This window comes from Haliotis rufescens, unplaced genomic scaffold (assembly GCF_023055435.1).
Source record: "Haliotis rufescens isolate VD_foot unplaced genomic scaffold, xgHalRufe1.0.p SCAF_131, whole genome shotgun sequence".
Lineage (NCBI taxonomy): Eukaryota > Metazoa > Mollusca > Gastropoda > Lepetellida > Haliotidae > Haliotis > Haliotis rufescens.
The window spans coordinates 549,850-564,190 of NW_025963815.1; the positions used below are offsets into that span (position 1 = coordinate 549,850).

General features: G+C 46.0%; 1 protein-coding gene across 1 annotated transcript; it reads right to left on the reverse strand.

Moving 5' to 3' along the window:
• Positions 1-271: 271 nt before the first annotated feature.
• LOC125378944 (adhesive plaque matrix protein-like) lies at positions 272-4,880 on the reverse strand. The gene is made up of 3 exons (XM_048394913.1): positions 4,788-4,880; positions 953-2,316; positions 272-290 (listed from the first exon to the last, which is right to left on the reverse strand). The coding sequence occupies exons 1-3, from the start codon at positions 4,878-4,880 to the stop codon at positions 272-274; spliced, it is 1,476 nt and encodes a 491-aa protein (XP_048250870.1).
• Positions 4,881-14,341: the final 9,461 nt, after the last annotated feature.

Consider the following 14,341-nt stretch of genomic DNA (forward strand, 5'->3'; position numbering starts at 1 on the left):
GCTCCCTGCATCCGTATATTTTGAAAACAGCTCCCGAAGTATCACAAAGTAAAGACAACGCATGGAGAACAACTTCTGTAACGGCGACGTTTCGGTACAGATCCTTACACCGTTGTCACGCAACGGCCTTCCTGTTTGAAGATTGTATTGTTTGTATATAGTAATATAATTTAGTATTCAGACATCTGGTCAAAACGTTGTTTCATATCATTTACGACTGCAGAGCTGTTCTTTCAGGAGCAAGCGTTCAACCTAGGGGAAATGGTTTGCCTCAGGTCACGTGATAAGGCCTGCAATCATATATGATATGGAACAAAGTCATGGTTTGATTTCTGACTGTTGTGTTTGACTGACTGTTGTGTTACACCGACAGTACACTCTAGGCGGTTAACCGTTGTTGTGTTTGACTGACTGTTGTGTTACACCGACAGTACACTCTAGGCGGTTAACCGTTGCCATGTAATACAACCGGAAGCCCTCGGTTGGTCCCTTGACACCTCGTCAATGTGACCGCCATGGCTCCCCACCAAGATACGTCATCAAACATAATATAGCAAACCACCCTAGGCATGGATGACATGTGTGTCTTAATTACACATGGTCTACAAAATTAATATATATTCAAATACAATATAAGGTCAATTTGAACACAAATTCTAAACGAGATTACCCCTTTCAGAGAGGTTGTCCATGAACTTAATCAATATCAAGATATTTCAATAACATCGTCGTTAGAACAGTGGGAGAAAGCTGCTTCACAAACCCCCAGTCACTTCATTCAATTAGCCGGGACGTCATCTATTGGGGAATGTTTTCGGAATATTATGGACAGTAATTATTATATATAGGCGTGTAATTTCGCTTCGTTTCGTTTCGTGTATGTAATGATATTAAACTGATCCGACCGATCATATAATGATACATTTGGAAAAAAACAATGTAGGAAATATACAGTGGTGGGGGGAACAGTGCTCGGGCGAAAGACTTTACAGGTGAAAGTTGAGTGATGGAGAGAACAGGGGAAGGCTGTGTGATGTAGGAGGGTACAGGGGAAGGCTGTGTGATGTAGGAGGGTACAAGGGAAGGCTGTGTGATGTAGGAGGGTACAGGGGAAGGCTGTGTGATGTAGGAGGGTACAGTGGAAGGTTGTGTGATGTAGGAGGGTACAAGGGAAGGTTGTGTCATGGAGGAGCGTACAAGGGAAGGTTGTGTCATGTAGGAGGGTACAGGGGAAGGCTGTGTGATGTAGGAGGGTACATGGGAAGGCTGTGTGATGTAGGAGGGTACAGGGGAAGGTTGTGTGATGTAGTAGGGTACAGGGGAAGGTTGTGTGATGTAGTAGGGTACAGGGGAAGGCTGTGTGATGTAGGAGGGTACATGGGAAGGCTGTGTGATGTAGGAGGGTACAGGGGAAGGCTGTGTGATGTAGGAGGGTACTGGGGAAGGTTGTGTCATGTAGGAGGGTACAGGGGAAGGCTGTGTGATGTAGGAGGACACAGGGGAAGGCTGTGTGATGTAGGAGGGTACAGGGGAAGGCAGTGTGATGTAGGAGGGTACAGGGGAAGGCTGTGTGATGTAGGAGGGTACAGGGGAAGGCTGTGTGATGTAGGAGGGTACAGTGGAAGGCTGTGTGATGTAGGAGGGTACAGGGGAAGGTTGTGTGATGTAGGAGGGTACAAGGGAAGGCTGTGTGATGTAGGAGGGTACAAGGGAAGGCTGTGTGATGTAGGAGGGTACAGGGGAAGGTTGTGTGATGTAGGAGGGTACAGGGGAAGGTTGTGTGATGTAGGAGGACACAAGGGAAGGTTGTGTGATGTAGGAGGGTACAGGGGAAGGTTGTGTGATGTAGGAGGGTACAGGGGAAGGTTGTGTGATGTAGGAGGGTACAGGGGCAGGCTGTGTGATGTAGGAGGGTACAAGGGAAGGTTGTGTGATGTAGGAGGGTACAGGGGAAGGCTGTGTGATGTAGGAGGGTACATGGGAAGGTTGTGTGATGTAGGAGGGTACAGGGGAAGGCTGTGTGATGTAGGAGGGTACAGGGGAAGGCTGTGTGATGTAGGAGGGTACAGGTGAATGCAGTGTGATGTAGGAGGGTACAGGAGAAAGCTGTGTGATGGAGGAGGGTACAGGGGAAGGTTGTGTGATGTAGGAGGACACAGGGGAAGGTTGTGGGATGTAGGAGGGTACAGGGGAAGGCTGTGTGATGTAGGAGGGTACAGGGGAAGGCTGTGTGATGTAGGAGGGTACAGGGGAAGGTTGTATGATGTAGGAGGGCACAGGGGAAGGTTGTGTGATGTAGGGGGGTACAGGGGAAGGCTGTGTGATGTAGGAGGGTACAGGTGAATGCAGTGTGATTTAGGAGGGTACAGGGGAAGGCTGTGTGATGTAGGAGGGTACAGGGGAAGGTTGTGTGATGTAGGAGGGTACAGGTGAATGCAGTGTGATGTAGGAGGGTACAGGGGAAGGTTGTGTGATGTAGGAGGGTACAAGGGAAGGTTGTGTGATGTAGGAGGGTACAGGTGAATGCAGTGTGATGTAGGAGGGTACAGGGGAAGGCTGTGTGATGTAGGGGGGTACAGGGGAAGGCTGTGTGATGTAGGAGGGTACAGGTGAATGCAGTGTGATGTAGGAGGGTACAGGGGAAGGCTGTGTGATGTAGGAGGGTACAAGGGAAGGTTGTGTGATGTAGGAGGGTACAGGTGAATGCAGTGTGATGTAGGAGGGTACAGGGGAAGGCTGTGTGATGTAGGAGGGTACAGGGGAAGGTTGTGTGATGTAGGAGGGTACAGGGGAAGGATGTGTGATGTTGGAGGGTACAGGTGAATGCAGTGTGATGTAGGAGGGTACAGGGGAAGGCTGTGTGATGTAGGAGGGTACAGGGGAAGGCTGTGTGATGTAGGAGGGTACATGGGAAGGTTGTGTGATGTAGGAGGGTACAGGGGAAGGATGTGTGATGTAGGAGGGTACAGGTGAATGCAGTGTGATGTAGGAGGGTACAGGGGAAGGCTGTGTGATGTAGGAGGGTACAGGGGAAGGCTGTGTGATGTAGGAGGGTACAGGGGAAGGCTGTGTGATGTAGGAGGGTACATGGGAAGGCTGTGTGATGTTACAAACACTGCATGTCACTTTAAGCCACTTGAATATGTAAATGTATCTATAAATTTAAACATTATGTTATGTAATCACTCGGATCAGGCAGCTGCTGGCAGAGTAGCATTATGTTGTACTTTGTTTATACGCATATGTAATAGCATACGATAATCGATGGAGTTTGTTTATATTTTATTAACCTTGTCAAGCAAGAAATGAGAGAGTATATACAGATAGATGGAAAATTCGGAGCACATACAAATATATCTGAATACAATTTGCTGCTTTTTAGATAAAGAAAGATGAGACAAAAAGTGAAATATTAGTAGCGATTGTGTTCAGTTCACTGCATTGTCAAACAAGCATTGTTGTGATGGGACTTTAACTAGCAATCTGAGTTGTTTCTATATTCAGATTTGCATGTTTAAAATTCTATTTATATTTTAGGGCCGCTTCTATCATTCACTCAAAGCGTTATAAAATCTCCACTGTGCTCGATGATGAATGAGTCTCATTTTCCGCGGCAACAAAATCATTACGTTGACTGGGAAACAGCTCTGTTGGGGAGGATGGTGCCCGGGGTCGCAGGCTTTGAAATGTTGATTCTCTGCCAAGTCATCCATTCGTGTGCCTGTTAATGAGCAAAAGAAAGCAAGTCTGTTCTTTACATTTACAAGTAAAGCTCCACGTTATGGGGCAGCTTCACGAGGTGATACGAGGCTGAATGAGATCTCAAGGCAACCTCAGATTGAAAGCGTAAGAGATGGGGAGATGGAGAAGGGAGGTGTGGGGGGGGGGGGAGAGAGAGAGAGAGAGAAAGGGGTCTGTTTGGTCTGCATGGAAATCTGACTAAACGAGGGAGCCTGTCCCGGAATAGTATTACATCTTCATCCTAAAACGACTAATATGAGATGAGTATCGGATGGTCACAATGGCTCATCGTATGTGTCATTGTTCCCAGACATCGTGGATTTCTGCTCATGTTATCAACTACTGGTTCATTATTCAGGATGCAGCGGGAATATTTCTCACTGCGGCGTAATTCAACATCCACTCATCCTGTAGCTTCAGTCATGACACAGCGCCGTGCGTTTTGATTTGAAATGAATAGCAATCTCCTACAAGCTGAGAAAGGAAACCTGCTCTGTCCGGGTAAGATGCCACTCTAGGACAGCCAGGGCGTGACTGAGACACAGTATTCCACGTAGTTCTAAAGAAAGTATGCACACATGTTTATTGGTGGTGACAAATGAAACATTCAAGAAATGGTTATTTGATGGTGATGTATTTGATACGGTATCATTTGTGTTTTGGACCTAAGTTTGCAATGTTTCGGCGATTGTTTTCAGCCCAGTAACGTATTTATAAAATTTTAATTTTGCGGTCAAATCTAATTATCAAGTATGTATTGTTTTTCCCCGGAAGTTTAGTAGCAATGTATACTGTTGTTTGTTTGTTCTTTTGTTTTGTTGGGTTTTGTTTTTTTGTTTTTCTTTTTTCGTCCTTTTTGTTTCTTGTTTTGGTTTTTAATTTTGGTTTAATTTCTTGCCTTCTTTTCTTTTTCCTTTTCTTAATTTTTATTTTGTCTTTTGTTTTTTATTTGTTTTTGTTGTGCTTTGGGGTGGGGTGGGCCCATGCCCTCATTAGGCCTGCATGCCGGAGTCATGCCTTGTGTATCAAATATATTGACGACGAACATATAACATATTCTCTTTCATCTTTGCCCCGGGCACCTCGTCATCTTCTGGAACTTTCTCCCTCTCAGCATCTCTCAGCGGAACCTGATGCATAACGACTGATTACCTTGTCAGACTGGTTTCTCGCGCGTGGTATGCGCAGTATTTATTAATATCACTAGACAAGAGCCCAGTGTAGATTACCATCCCTCACAACCATTAGGAAGCATGTACTGTATAACTACTAGTCCAGGAGACGCAACGCCGCTGTTATCAGTGTATTAAAGGAACGAATAGATTTTCGGAAAACCATCAAGACATGCCGTTTAAAATACATTTTTCTGCGCTATCTTCACATTTTCAAATGAAATTGCGAACTGTACAAATTTTTCTGAGAACGCCTTGCTAGATTGCGATGGTTACAACTGGTGCTGAAGTCGAGTAGGTTCTGGAAACAGCTTGTTAATGCATTCACCACACCGTGAAGACAGTACCATCTCCACACGCTGGTATAGGGTTACATCAGGAGTCTGGTGTAGTTCTCGCATCTTTTCCCTTGTACTGCGTGTAGTGCAGCAGAGATCTCATGACACGAACAGCGGGTTACAGTCAGTAGCAGCGGTCTTGATAAAGGATTAAATTTTTGAAGGCGGCATGAATAGTTTAAATACATTAAATATAACTTACTTTTTACAATTAAGTGTGGAGGAACTAATTAGTCCGTACTTGGCATGACGTGAAGTCTTCATGTGTTGCTACAGCAACCACAGCAACTCCAACTAACAGCAACTGTAACAAGTAGCCTAGTCATACAGGCCCTGAAACAAATATATCCAATACAGCCCATGAGAGTCTATATATTTAGCAAGTCTAAATAACTGCAGTATCTGAAGATGAAGCAAGTCTCATGGCTCGTTTTATTTTATTTTATAACTTTGACTGTATGTTTCTTTAAAACATGCTCATTTCAGAGACTAGATGTTAGTCTACAAGTAGCCGTATGTAGCATGTAACTAGTTTGTTTGTTTGTTTGTTTGTTTGTTTGTTTATGCAACACTCAGCAATATTCCAACCATATGACGGCGATTTTTAAATAATCGAGTCTGGATCAGACAATCTAGTGATTGACATCATGAGCATCGATCTACGCAATTGGATTATACGATGACATGCATCAACCAGGTCAGCGAGCCTAACCACCTGATCCCGTTAGTTGCCTCTCACGACAAGCCATGCGCCTCTTACGGCAAGTATGGGTTGCTGAAGACCTATTCTAACCCGGATCTTCACGGGTCCACAAGTAGCCGTGTATGTAACATGGAGGTATATTTACCGAATTGCTAGTTATCTTGAATAGCCGGACATTCCGAATGGCTGTAAATATATGACGTCACCGACAGAGAATAGCCACCCTCGATCAACCGCCGAACCAGATTCTATAGGGAGTAAGGCAAAATAGGTGTGAAGAGAATAAGAATGGATCAATGAAAATCTGTGATGATGCCAGGTGTTCGCGAAGAGGGTAAGCTCTGCCACTCACACAATTTTCATAAAAAATGAAGTGTTTGATGCCTGACGCCGCAGTACTCCTGCCATACGGCCGCGACCTGTAAACAATAATCGTGTCATGTGACGATTATATTACCAGCAGTAGTAATTACATGTATATATAGGCGACAAAAAACTCTTTCCATAAGCTAAAAGATGGTTGTTGCGAACATTCTGATATAACTAATAGTTAGATATATAGAATATATTGGTATAACGACTAGTTAGATACATAGAATAGTCGGGCATAACGAATGGTTCGATATATAGAATAGTCGGGCATAATTAATGGTTAGATATATAGAATAGTCGGGTATAACGAATAGTTAGATATATAGAATAGTCGGGTATAACGAATAGTTAGATATATAGAATAGTCGGGTATAACGAATAGTTAGATATATAGAATAGTCGGGTATAACGAATAGTTACATATATAGAAAAGTCGGGTAAGGAAATCTATATACTCAGACTGGTGCTTGATATGGCGCCTCCTGGCGGTTCACAGCTCCTCGGTAACTAACCACTACCAAATATGGCCATACCATTACATAACGCAGCGGACGCTACACAGTGCCAGCTGACGAGTCTCTCCCCCCCCCCCTGCAAGGCTATCTCGTTCGCCATGGTTCATTGCCTACAGAGTCGACGCGGTGCCTGCAATCTGCATTCGCTGAAACTGTGTCTTGAAAACCTGTGTGATTTTTACGTCACACGTTGAATCAAACAGCTCTATAATATATTCTTAATATTTAGGAATAGCATTATTGGAATGACGTAAGCAGATCATTTTATGAAACTGCCTCGTTGTCTCTCTGTAACTGACAATTATTAATTAAAGGGGTGTTCGAATAATTAAAATCAAAAGCAGAAACCAGAAGGCTTTTAATAGGCAGTGCAATTAATCACACCCTCGTCATATTTACGAATAGACTTAAGTGATATATGTAGGTGTTCCATGGTAGTCATGCCATGTATTTACACACAGCATCTATACATCATGTACATTATATATCTGTCCTTCATGTTTACAAATCTATTTACTCCCAGAATGTAGCAAGTTTATACTCTGCCCTGTGGGGGTGTTCTGTACAATAAAACAAATCTTGATTCTTTGTAATGCACCCGTTTCTATAGCAACTGTACTCATGGTGTGTACACATACAATTTCCTGTAAATACCAGGTACCATGAACAACATTCTTTGAAACCGATAGCTTCTTTTGTCATAACTGCCCTGGTGTTTTCATTCTGACCGCCTCCGTGGTCTAGTGGTAGAGCGTCCGCCCGGAGAGCGTAAGGTTCGGGTTCGATCCCCGGCCACGTTATAGCAACAGACGTTATAATATGGTACTTGTTGTTACCCTGCCTGGCGCTGGGCAGTAAGGGGCCAAAACAAGGAGTCAGTGAACTGTGTCTGGGTGGGGTATTCATGTTAAACTGCGGCATGGTATCTCACTGAGCTAGCACTATAAATCGGCATCAGTCCGGACTAGTGCAAGCAGCTACACACACGTGCATGCACAACGCTATATTAGTCAATAATCTTGAACGCGACGTTAAACCCCATTTCACCTCACCTCACCTCACCCCACCTCACCTCACCTCACCTCACTCCCATCTTGTTACGACTGTTTTGGAAACGCAATTGATCCGCGGCACACATCACATACAAAGTGTGTTGATGGTGGTCCTCGTGTGTCCTCCATAATGAAACTAAGTCAATACTGTATGTACAATGTCAGGCGTGGCACCTTTTGTGGGTCCAAATATTATTCAATCACTCCTGACAACATATATCGTTCGAGCTGCCGGCAAACTGACAATTAATGGCTCACGTTTCATGTTTGTTTTTGTTTGTTTGTTAGTTTGTTGTTTAACGCCGCACTCAGCTATATGAGGGCGGTCTGTAAAGAAAATAATCTGGACCAGACAATCCAATGAGCATCGGTCTATGCAATTGGGATACATGACGTGAATCAACCAAGTAAGCGAGCCTGACCACCCGATCCCGCAAGTTGCCTCTTACGACAAGCATGGGTTGCTGGAGGCAAATTCTAACCTGAAATGTTCACGGGTCTGTTTCCTGTACATTACGCCACTGTCCCACTTTCCCACTTTCCATATCTTCTTACATGATCTATCTACTACTCAAAAGAAGTTAAAGAACACCCGATCTTTTCAAATGACCATAGTTAATCTGTCATGGCCATGCCTATATAAGAGGTTTGTTTTCATTTTTTCAAGACCAGAGGCCCATAAAACATATCAGTACATAAACGGTTATAAACATATAATAAGCAAAACACATGCGATCAATATTGATGAAGTGACCTATGTATCGTCATTGCTTTAAATGTGTATTTTGATAGCTGTACAGCTGTAAACCGACATTCACAGGACACAACATTTACAAAAGTGAGTGAGTTGGGTTTAACGCCGCTTTTAACAGTATTTCAGTTATATCACGGCGTGTCAGCCTAGTGTGGGAGGAAAGCCCGAAGTGATGCAGGTCTCGGACGTTTACCACTTCGGTGAAACCCACTAGCACGGGTATGGTGCTGACAAATCTAGAAACATAATCGGGGCGAACCGGGATTCGAACCCACAATCATAGGTTTCTGGCGTGTCCAAGGGATGCAACTCTGCACATGCGCATCGCGGCACCTTAGACGACTGGGCCACCCGTGCCCCCCATTTACAAAAGACTCCATTGAATGTTTAGTCACGTAATAAGTGTGAATACAGATTTGTCTAAGGTCAGTAACAGCATGGCATTTCAGCGGGAATGTGTATCCGTTTACAATCACTCTAACATTGGATCGGATACAATATTTACATTATCTGTTTGCGTTGTCGAGGTCGATGTATCTTCCAGGTTCTAACACTAAGTGCTGACATCCACATCTAAATCTCGTAACTAAAAACTCTGGAGTCAAGTTGAGAACATTAGGTTTCCGTTTGTTGTATTGATTTATAAGTTGCATTTTAGCTGTAAGTTTAGAGGTTGCTGTTGTTGTTGTATGCCATCTTTGGATGTGACGTTATACTCCGTGTTTAAATTCATATAAAATGCATCTACATTGCCTGCAGCTGAACCTTGCATTGTCCATGCATATCCAAAACCATAGAAACACGTATATCCATATAAATGGCCATGCCAGATAAACTACAGATATTGAAAATCTTCTTGAACTTCATTTGAGTCGTAGAGATACGTGTTTGTTCTTTGTCGTGGTGTTTATGACACAGTCGGAATCTAGCTATGGAGAGATCTCTTATTTTTTCCTAGGATTTTAGCGCTCTATGTAATTATAGTAATATTACATATTGTCCCCAATACCTGGGATACATAATCATGACTGATTCCATCGACTTTTTCCAGATCTAGTGAACATACCGTGAGAACCATATTATTAGTGGGAACGCGTGAAATAAAAGAAAGAAAATTTAAATTAAAAAAACAACTGGTTTTTTTCACTAATTGTGTAAGTTTGGTAAGTGGTGTTTGGTGACAGCCTAAGAGAAACCATTTCTTGAAAATGCACTTACTTTATATGAACCGTATGGTTTGTTGAAACTTGTGCATCATTGCCATTGAATATGCTTGCACACGGTGCCAGATAGTCAGGCAGGAGAAAGAACGTTACACGATAGACCCAGCTTCGTGCACACGGCGTCAGTCTACAGACAGTACGAGGTCCGTACAGTGCAGACTTCATTTCGAGCACACGGTGTATGAAGGAGTAGGGGCAACACCAGACTCCCAGTCTCGGATCAGCTCGTGACAGTCCTGGCTAAATATACACCGACAAAGACTCTAGAAGCCGTGTAACCTGGCCTGATGTTTGTCTTCACATCTAAGTAGCGGTGTAACGGCATATCAAGTGCTCGTGCATGCGTATGTAAGATATGCTAGATATGCTCCATGTGTACCTGTAATCTAACACACGCGTGAAGATGTATCTGAACTGTGTCTTGGTATATAACATTCGTATCTGTTTCGTGTTTCTTGTTTGACTTATTGTCTTCTCCATGTGACCAAGTTACACACATGAATCTCCATGTTTGTTTGTTTGTTTGTTTGTTTGTTTGTTTGTTGTTTAACGCCACACTCACTAATATTCCACCTATTTGATGGTAGTCTGTAAATAATCGAGTCTGGAGCAGACAATCCAGTGATTATTATCATGAGCATCGATCCACGCAATTGGAATATCAATATCTACCAAGTCAGAGTGCCTGACCACCCGATCCCGTTAGTCGCCTTACGACAAGAATAGTCACCTTTACGGCAAGCATGGGTTGCTGAAGACCTATTCTACCCCGGATCTTCACGGGTCGAATCTCTTTGTAACTTTGGATTAATATATTCTTGTTCAAACCGCAACAAACTCCCCATGCATGGAGTATATATTTTTGATTTATTACAGTCCTACCTCTGAAAAGCACACAGTTTAAATATATAGTTCATCCGCCTACACCAATTGTTTCAGAACCATTAGCCTTACGAAACAGTTTTATCTTTCATTCTCAGATTAACAAAAATTATCATTTCAACAACATGCACATATTCGCGTTTCATTCAAGGTTTAAACAGCTTGACTCCCCTGATCAAAGCCGACGTGGGTCTACTTCTGTACACGCGTGGGGCTACTTCTGTACACGCGTGGGGCTACTTCTGTACACGCGTGGGTCTACTTCTGTACACGCGAAGGGCTACTTCTGTTCACGCGTGGGTCTACTTCTGTACACGCTTGAGGCTACTTCTGTACACGCGTGGGTCTACTTCTGTACACGCGTTGGTCTACTTCTGTACACGCTTTGGTCTACTTCTGTACACGCGTGGGGCTACTTCTGTACACGCGTGGGGCTACTTCTGTACACGCGAAGGGCTACTTGTGTACACGCGTGAGGCTACTTCTGTACACGCGTGGGTCTACTTCTGTACACGCGTGAGGCTACTTCTGTACACGCGTGGGGCTACTTCTGTACACGCGTGGGGCTACTTCTGTACACGCGTGGGGCTACTTCTGTACACGCGAAGGGCTACTTCTGTACACGCGAAGGGCTACTTCTGTACACGCGTTGGTCTACTTCTGTACACGCGTTGGTCTACTTCTGTACACGCGAAGGGCTACTTCTGTACACGCGTGAGGCTACTTCTGTACACGCTTGAGGCTACTTCTGTACACGCGTGGGGCTACTTCTGTACACGCGTTGGTCTACTTCTGTACACGCGTGGGGCTACTTCTGTACACGCGTGGGTCTACTTCTGTACACGCGTGGGGCTACTTCTGTACACGCGAAGGGCTACTTCTGTACACGCGTGGGTCTACTTCTGTACACGCGAAGGGCTACTTCTGTACACACGTGGGTCTACTTCTGTACACACGTGGGTCTACTTCAGTACACGCGTGAGGCTACTTCTGTACACGCGTGGGGCTACTTCTGTACACGCGAAGGGCTACTTCTGTACACACGTGGGTCTACTTCTGTACACGCGTGAGGCTACTTCTGTACACGCGTGGGTCTACTTCTGTACACGCGTTGGTCTACTTCTGTATACGCGAAGGGCTATTTCTGTACACGCGAAGGGCTACTTCTGTACACGCCTGAGGCTACTTCTGTACACGCGTGAGGCTACTTCTGTACACGCGTGGGGCTACTTCTGTACACGCGTGGGTCTACTTCTGTACACGCGTGGGTCTACTTCTGTACACGCGAAGGGCTACTTGTGTACACGCGTGGGTCTACTTCTGTACACGCGTGAGGCTACTTCTGTACACGCGTGGGTCTACTTCTGTACACGCGTGAGGCTACTTCTGTACACGCGTGGGGCTACTTCTGTACACGCGTGGGTCTACTTCTGTACACGCGAAGGGCTACTTCTGTACACGCGAAGGGCTACTTCTGTACACGCGAAGGGCTACTTCTGTACACGCGTTGGTCTACTTCTGTACACGCGTTGGTCTACTTCTGTACACGCGAAGGGCTACTTCTGTACACGCGTGAGGCTACTTCTGTACACGCTTGAGGCTACTTCTGTACACGCGTGGGGCTACTTCTGTACACGCGTTGGTCTACTTCTGTACACGCGTGGGGCTACTTCTGTACACGCGTGGGTCTACTTCTGTACACGCGTGGGGCTACTTCTGTACACGCGAAGGGCTACTTCTGTACACGCGTGGGTCTACTTCTGTACACGCGAAGGGCTACTTCTGTACACACGTGGGTCTACTTCTGTACACACGTGGGTCTACTTCAGTACACGCGTGAGGCTACTTCTGTACACGCGTGGGGCTACTTCTGTACACGCGAAGGGCTACTTCTGTACACACGTGGGTCTACTTCTGTACACGCGTGAGGCTACTTCTGTACACGCGTGGGTCTACTTCTGTACACGCGTTGGTCTACTTCTGTATACGCGAAGGGCTATTTCTGTACACGCGAAGGGCTACTTCTGTACACGCCTGAGGCTACTTCTGTACACGCGTGAGGCTACTTCTGTACACGCGTGGGGCTACTTCTGTACACGCGTGGGTCTACTTCTGTACACGCGTGGGTCTACTTCTGTACACGCGAAGGGCTACTTCTGTACACGCGAAGGGCTACTTCTGTACACGCGTTGGTCTACTTCTGTACACGCGTGGGGCTACTTCTGTACACGCGAAGGGCTACTTCTGTACACGCTTGGGTCTACTTCTGTACACGCGTGGGGCTACTTCTGTACACGCGAAAGGCTACTTCTGTACACGCGTGGGTCTACTTCTGTACACGCGTGGGGCTACTTCTGTACATGCGTGGGGCTACTTCTGTACACGCGTGGGTCTACTTCTGTACACGCGTTGGTCTACTTCTGTACACGCGTGGGGCTACTTCTGTACACGCGTGGGGCTACTTCTGTACACGCGTGGGGCTACTTCTGTACACGCGTGGGGCTACTTCTGTACACGCGTGGAGCTACTTCTGTACACGCGTTGGTCTACTTCTGTACACGCGTGGGGCTACTTCTGTACACGCGTGGGGCTACTTCTGTACACGCGTGGGGCTACTTCTGTACACGCGTGAGGCTACTTCTGTACACGCGTGGGGCTACTTCTGTACACGCGTGGGGCTACATCTGTACACGCGTGGGGCTACTTCTGTACACGCGTTGGTCTACTTCTGTACACGCGTGGGGCTACTTCTGTACACGCGTGAGGCTACTTCTGTACACGCGTGGGGCTACTTGTGTACACGCGTGGGGCTACTTCTGTACTAGCGTGGGGCTACTTCTGTACACGCGTGGGGCGGCTTCTGTACTAGCGTTGGGCTACTTCTGTACTAGCGTGGGGCTACTTCTGTACTAGCGTGGGGCTACTTCTGTACTAGCATGGGGCTACTTCTGTACACGCGTGGGGCTACTTCTGTACACGCGTGGGGCTACTTCTGTACACGCGTGAGGCTACATCTGTACACGCGTGAGGCTACTTCTGTACACGCGTGGGGCTACTTCTGTACACGCGTGGGGCTACTTCTGAACACGCGTGGGGCTACTTCTGTACACGCGTGGGGCTACTTCTGTACACGCGTTGGTCTACTTTTGTACACGCGTGGGGCTACTTCTGTACACGCGTTGGTCTACTTCTGTACACGCGTTGGTCTACTTCTGTACACGCGTGGGACTACTTCTGTACACGCGTGGGGCTACTTCTGTACACGCGTGGGGCTACTTCTGTACACGCGTGGGGCTACTTCTGTACACGCGTGGGGCTACTTCTGTACACGCGTGGGGCTACTTCTGTACACGCGTGGGGCTACTTCTGTACACCAGTGGGGCTACTTCTGTACACCAGTGGCGCTAACGGCTTATGTTAACTTTCCAAGAACCCGGGTGACAGTTCTCTGTCTGAAGTTTCGGCATATGTACTATTTTAAACACTCAGTCGTGGAGGCTCACATGCATGCGCAGCAGAAACATTGCTGATTCGTCGTGTTATCATTATCGGTTTCTCCAGGCGGCGAGGGGTTCCCCCGACGTGAAAC

Bases quoted from the DNA above. Each gene is read 5' to 3' on its own strand.
- LOC125378944 (XM_048394913.1), bottom strand. From the start codon at position 4,880: ATGCATCAGGTTCCGCTGAGAGATGCTGAGAGGGAGAAAGTTCCAGAA. The intron at 2,317-4,787 runs GTTCGTCGTCAA...TACATCACACAG, and splicing joins TGAAAGAGAATATGTTATAT to CCTTCCCCTGTACCCCCCTA.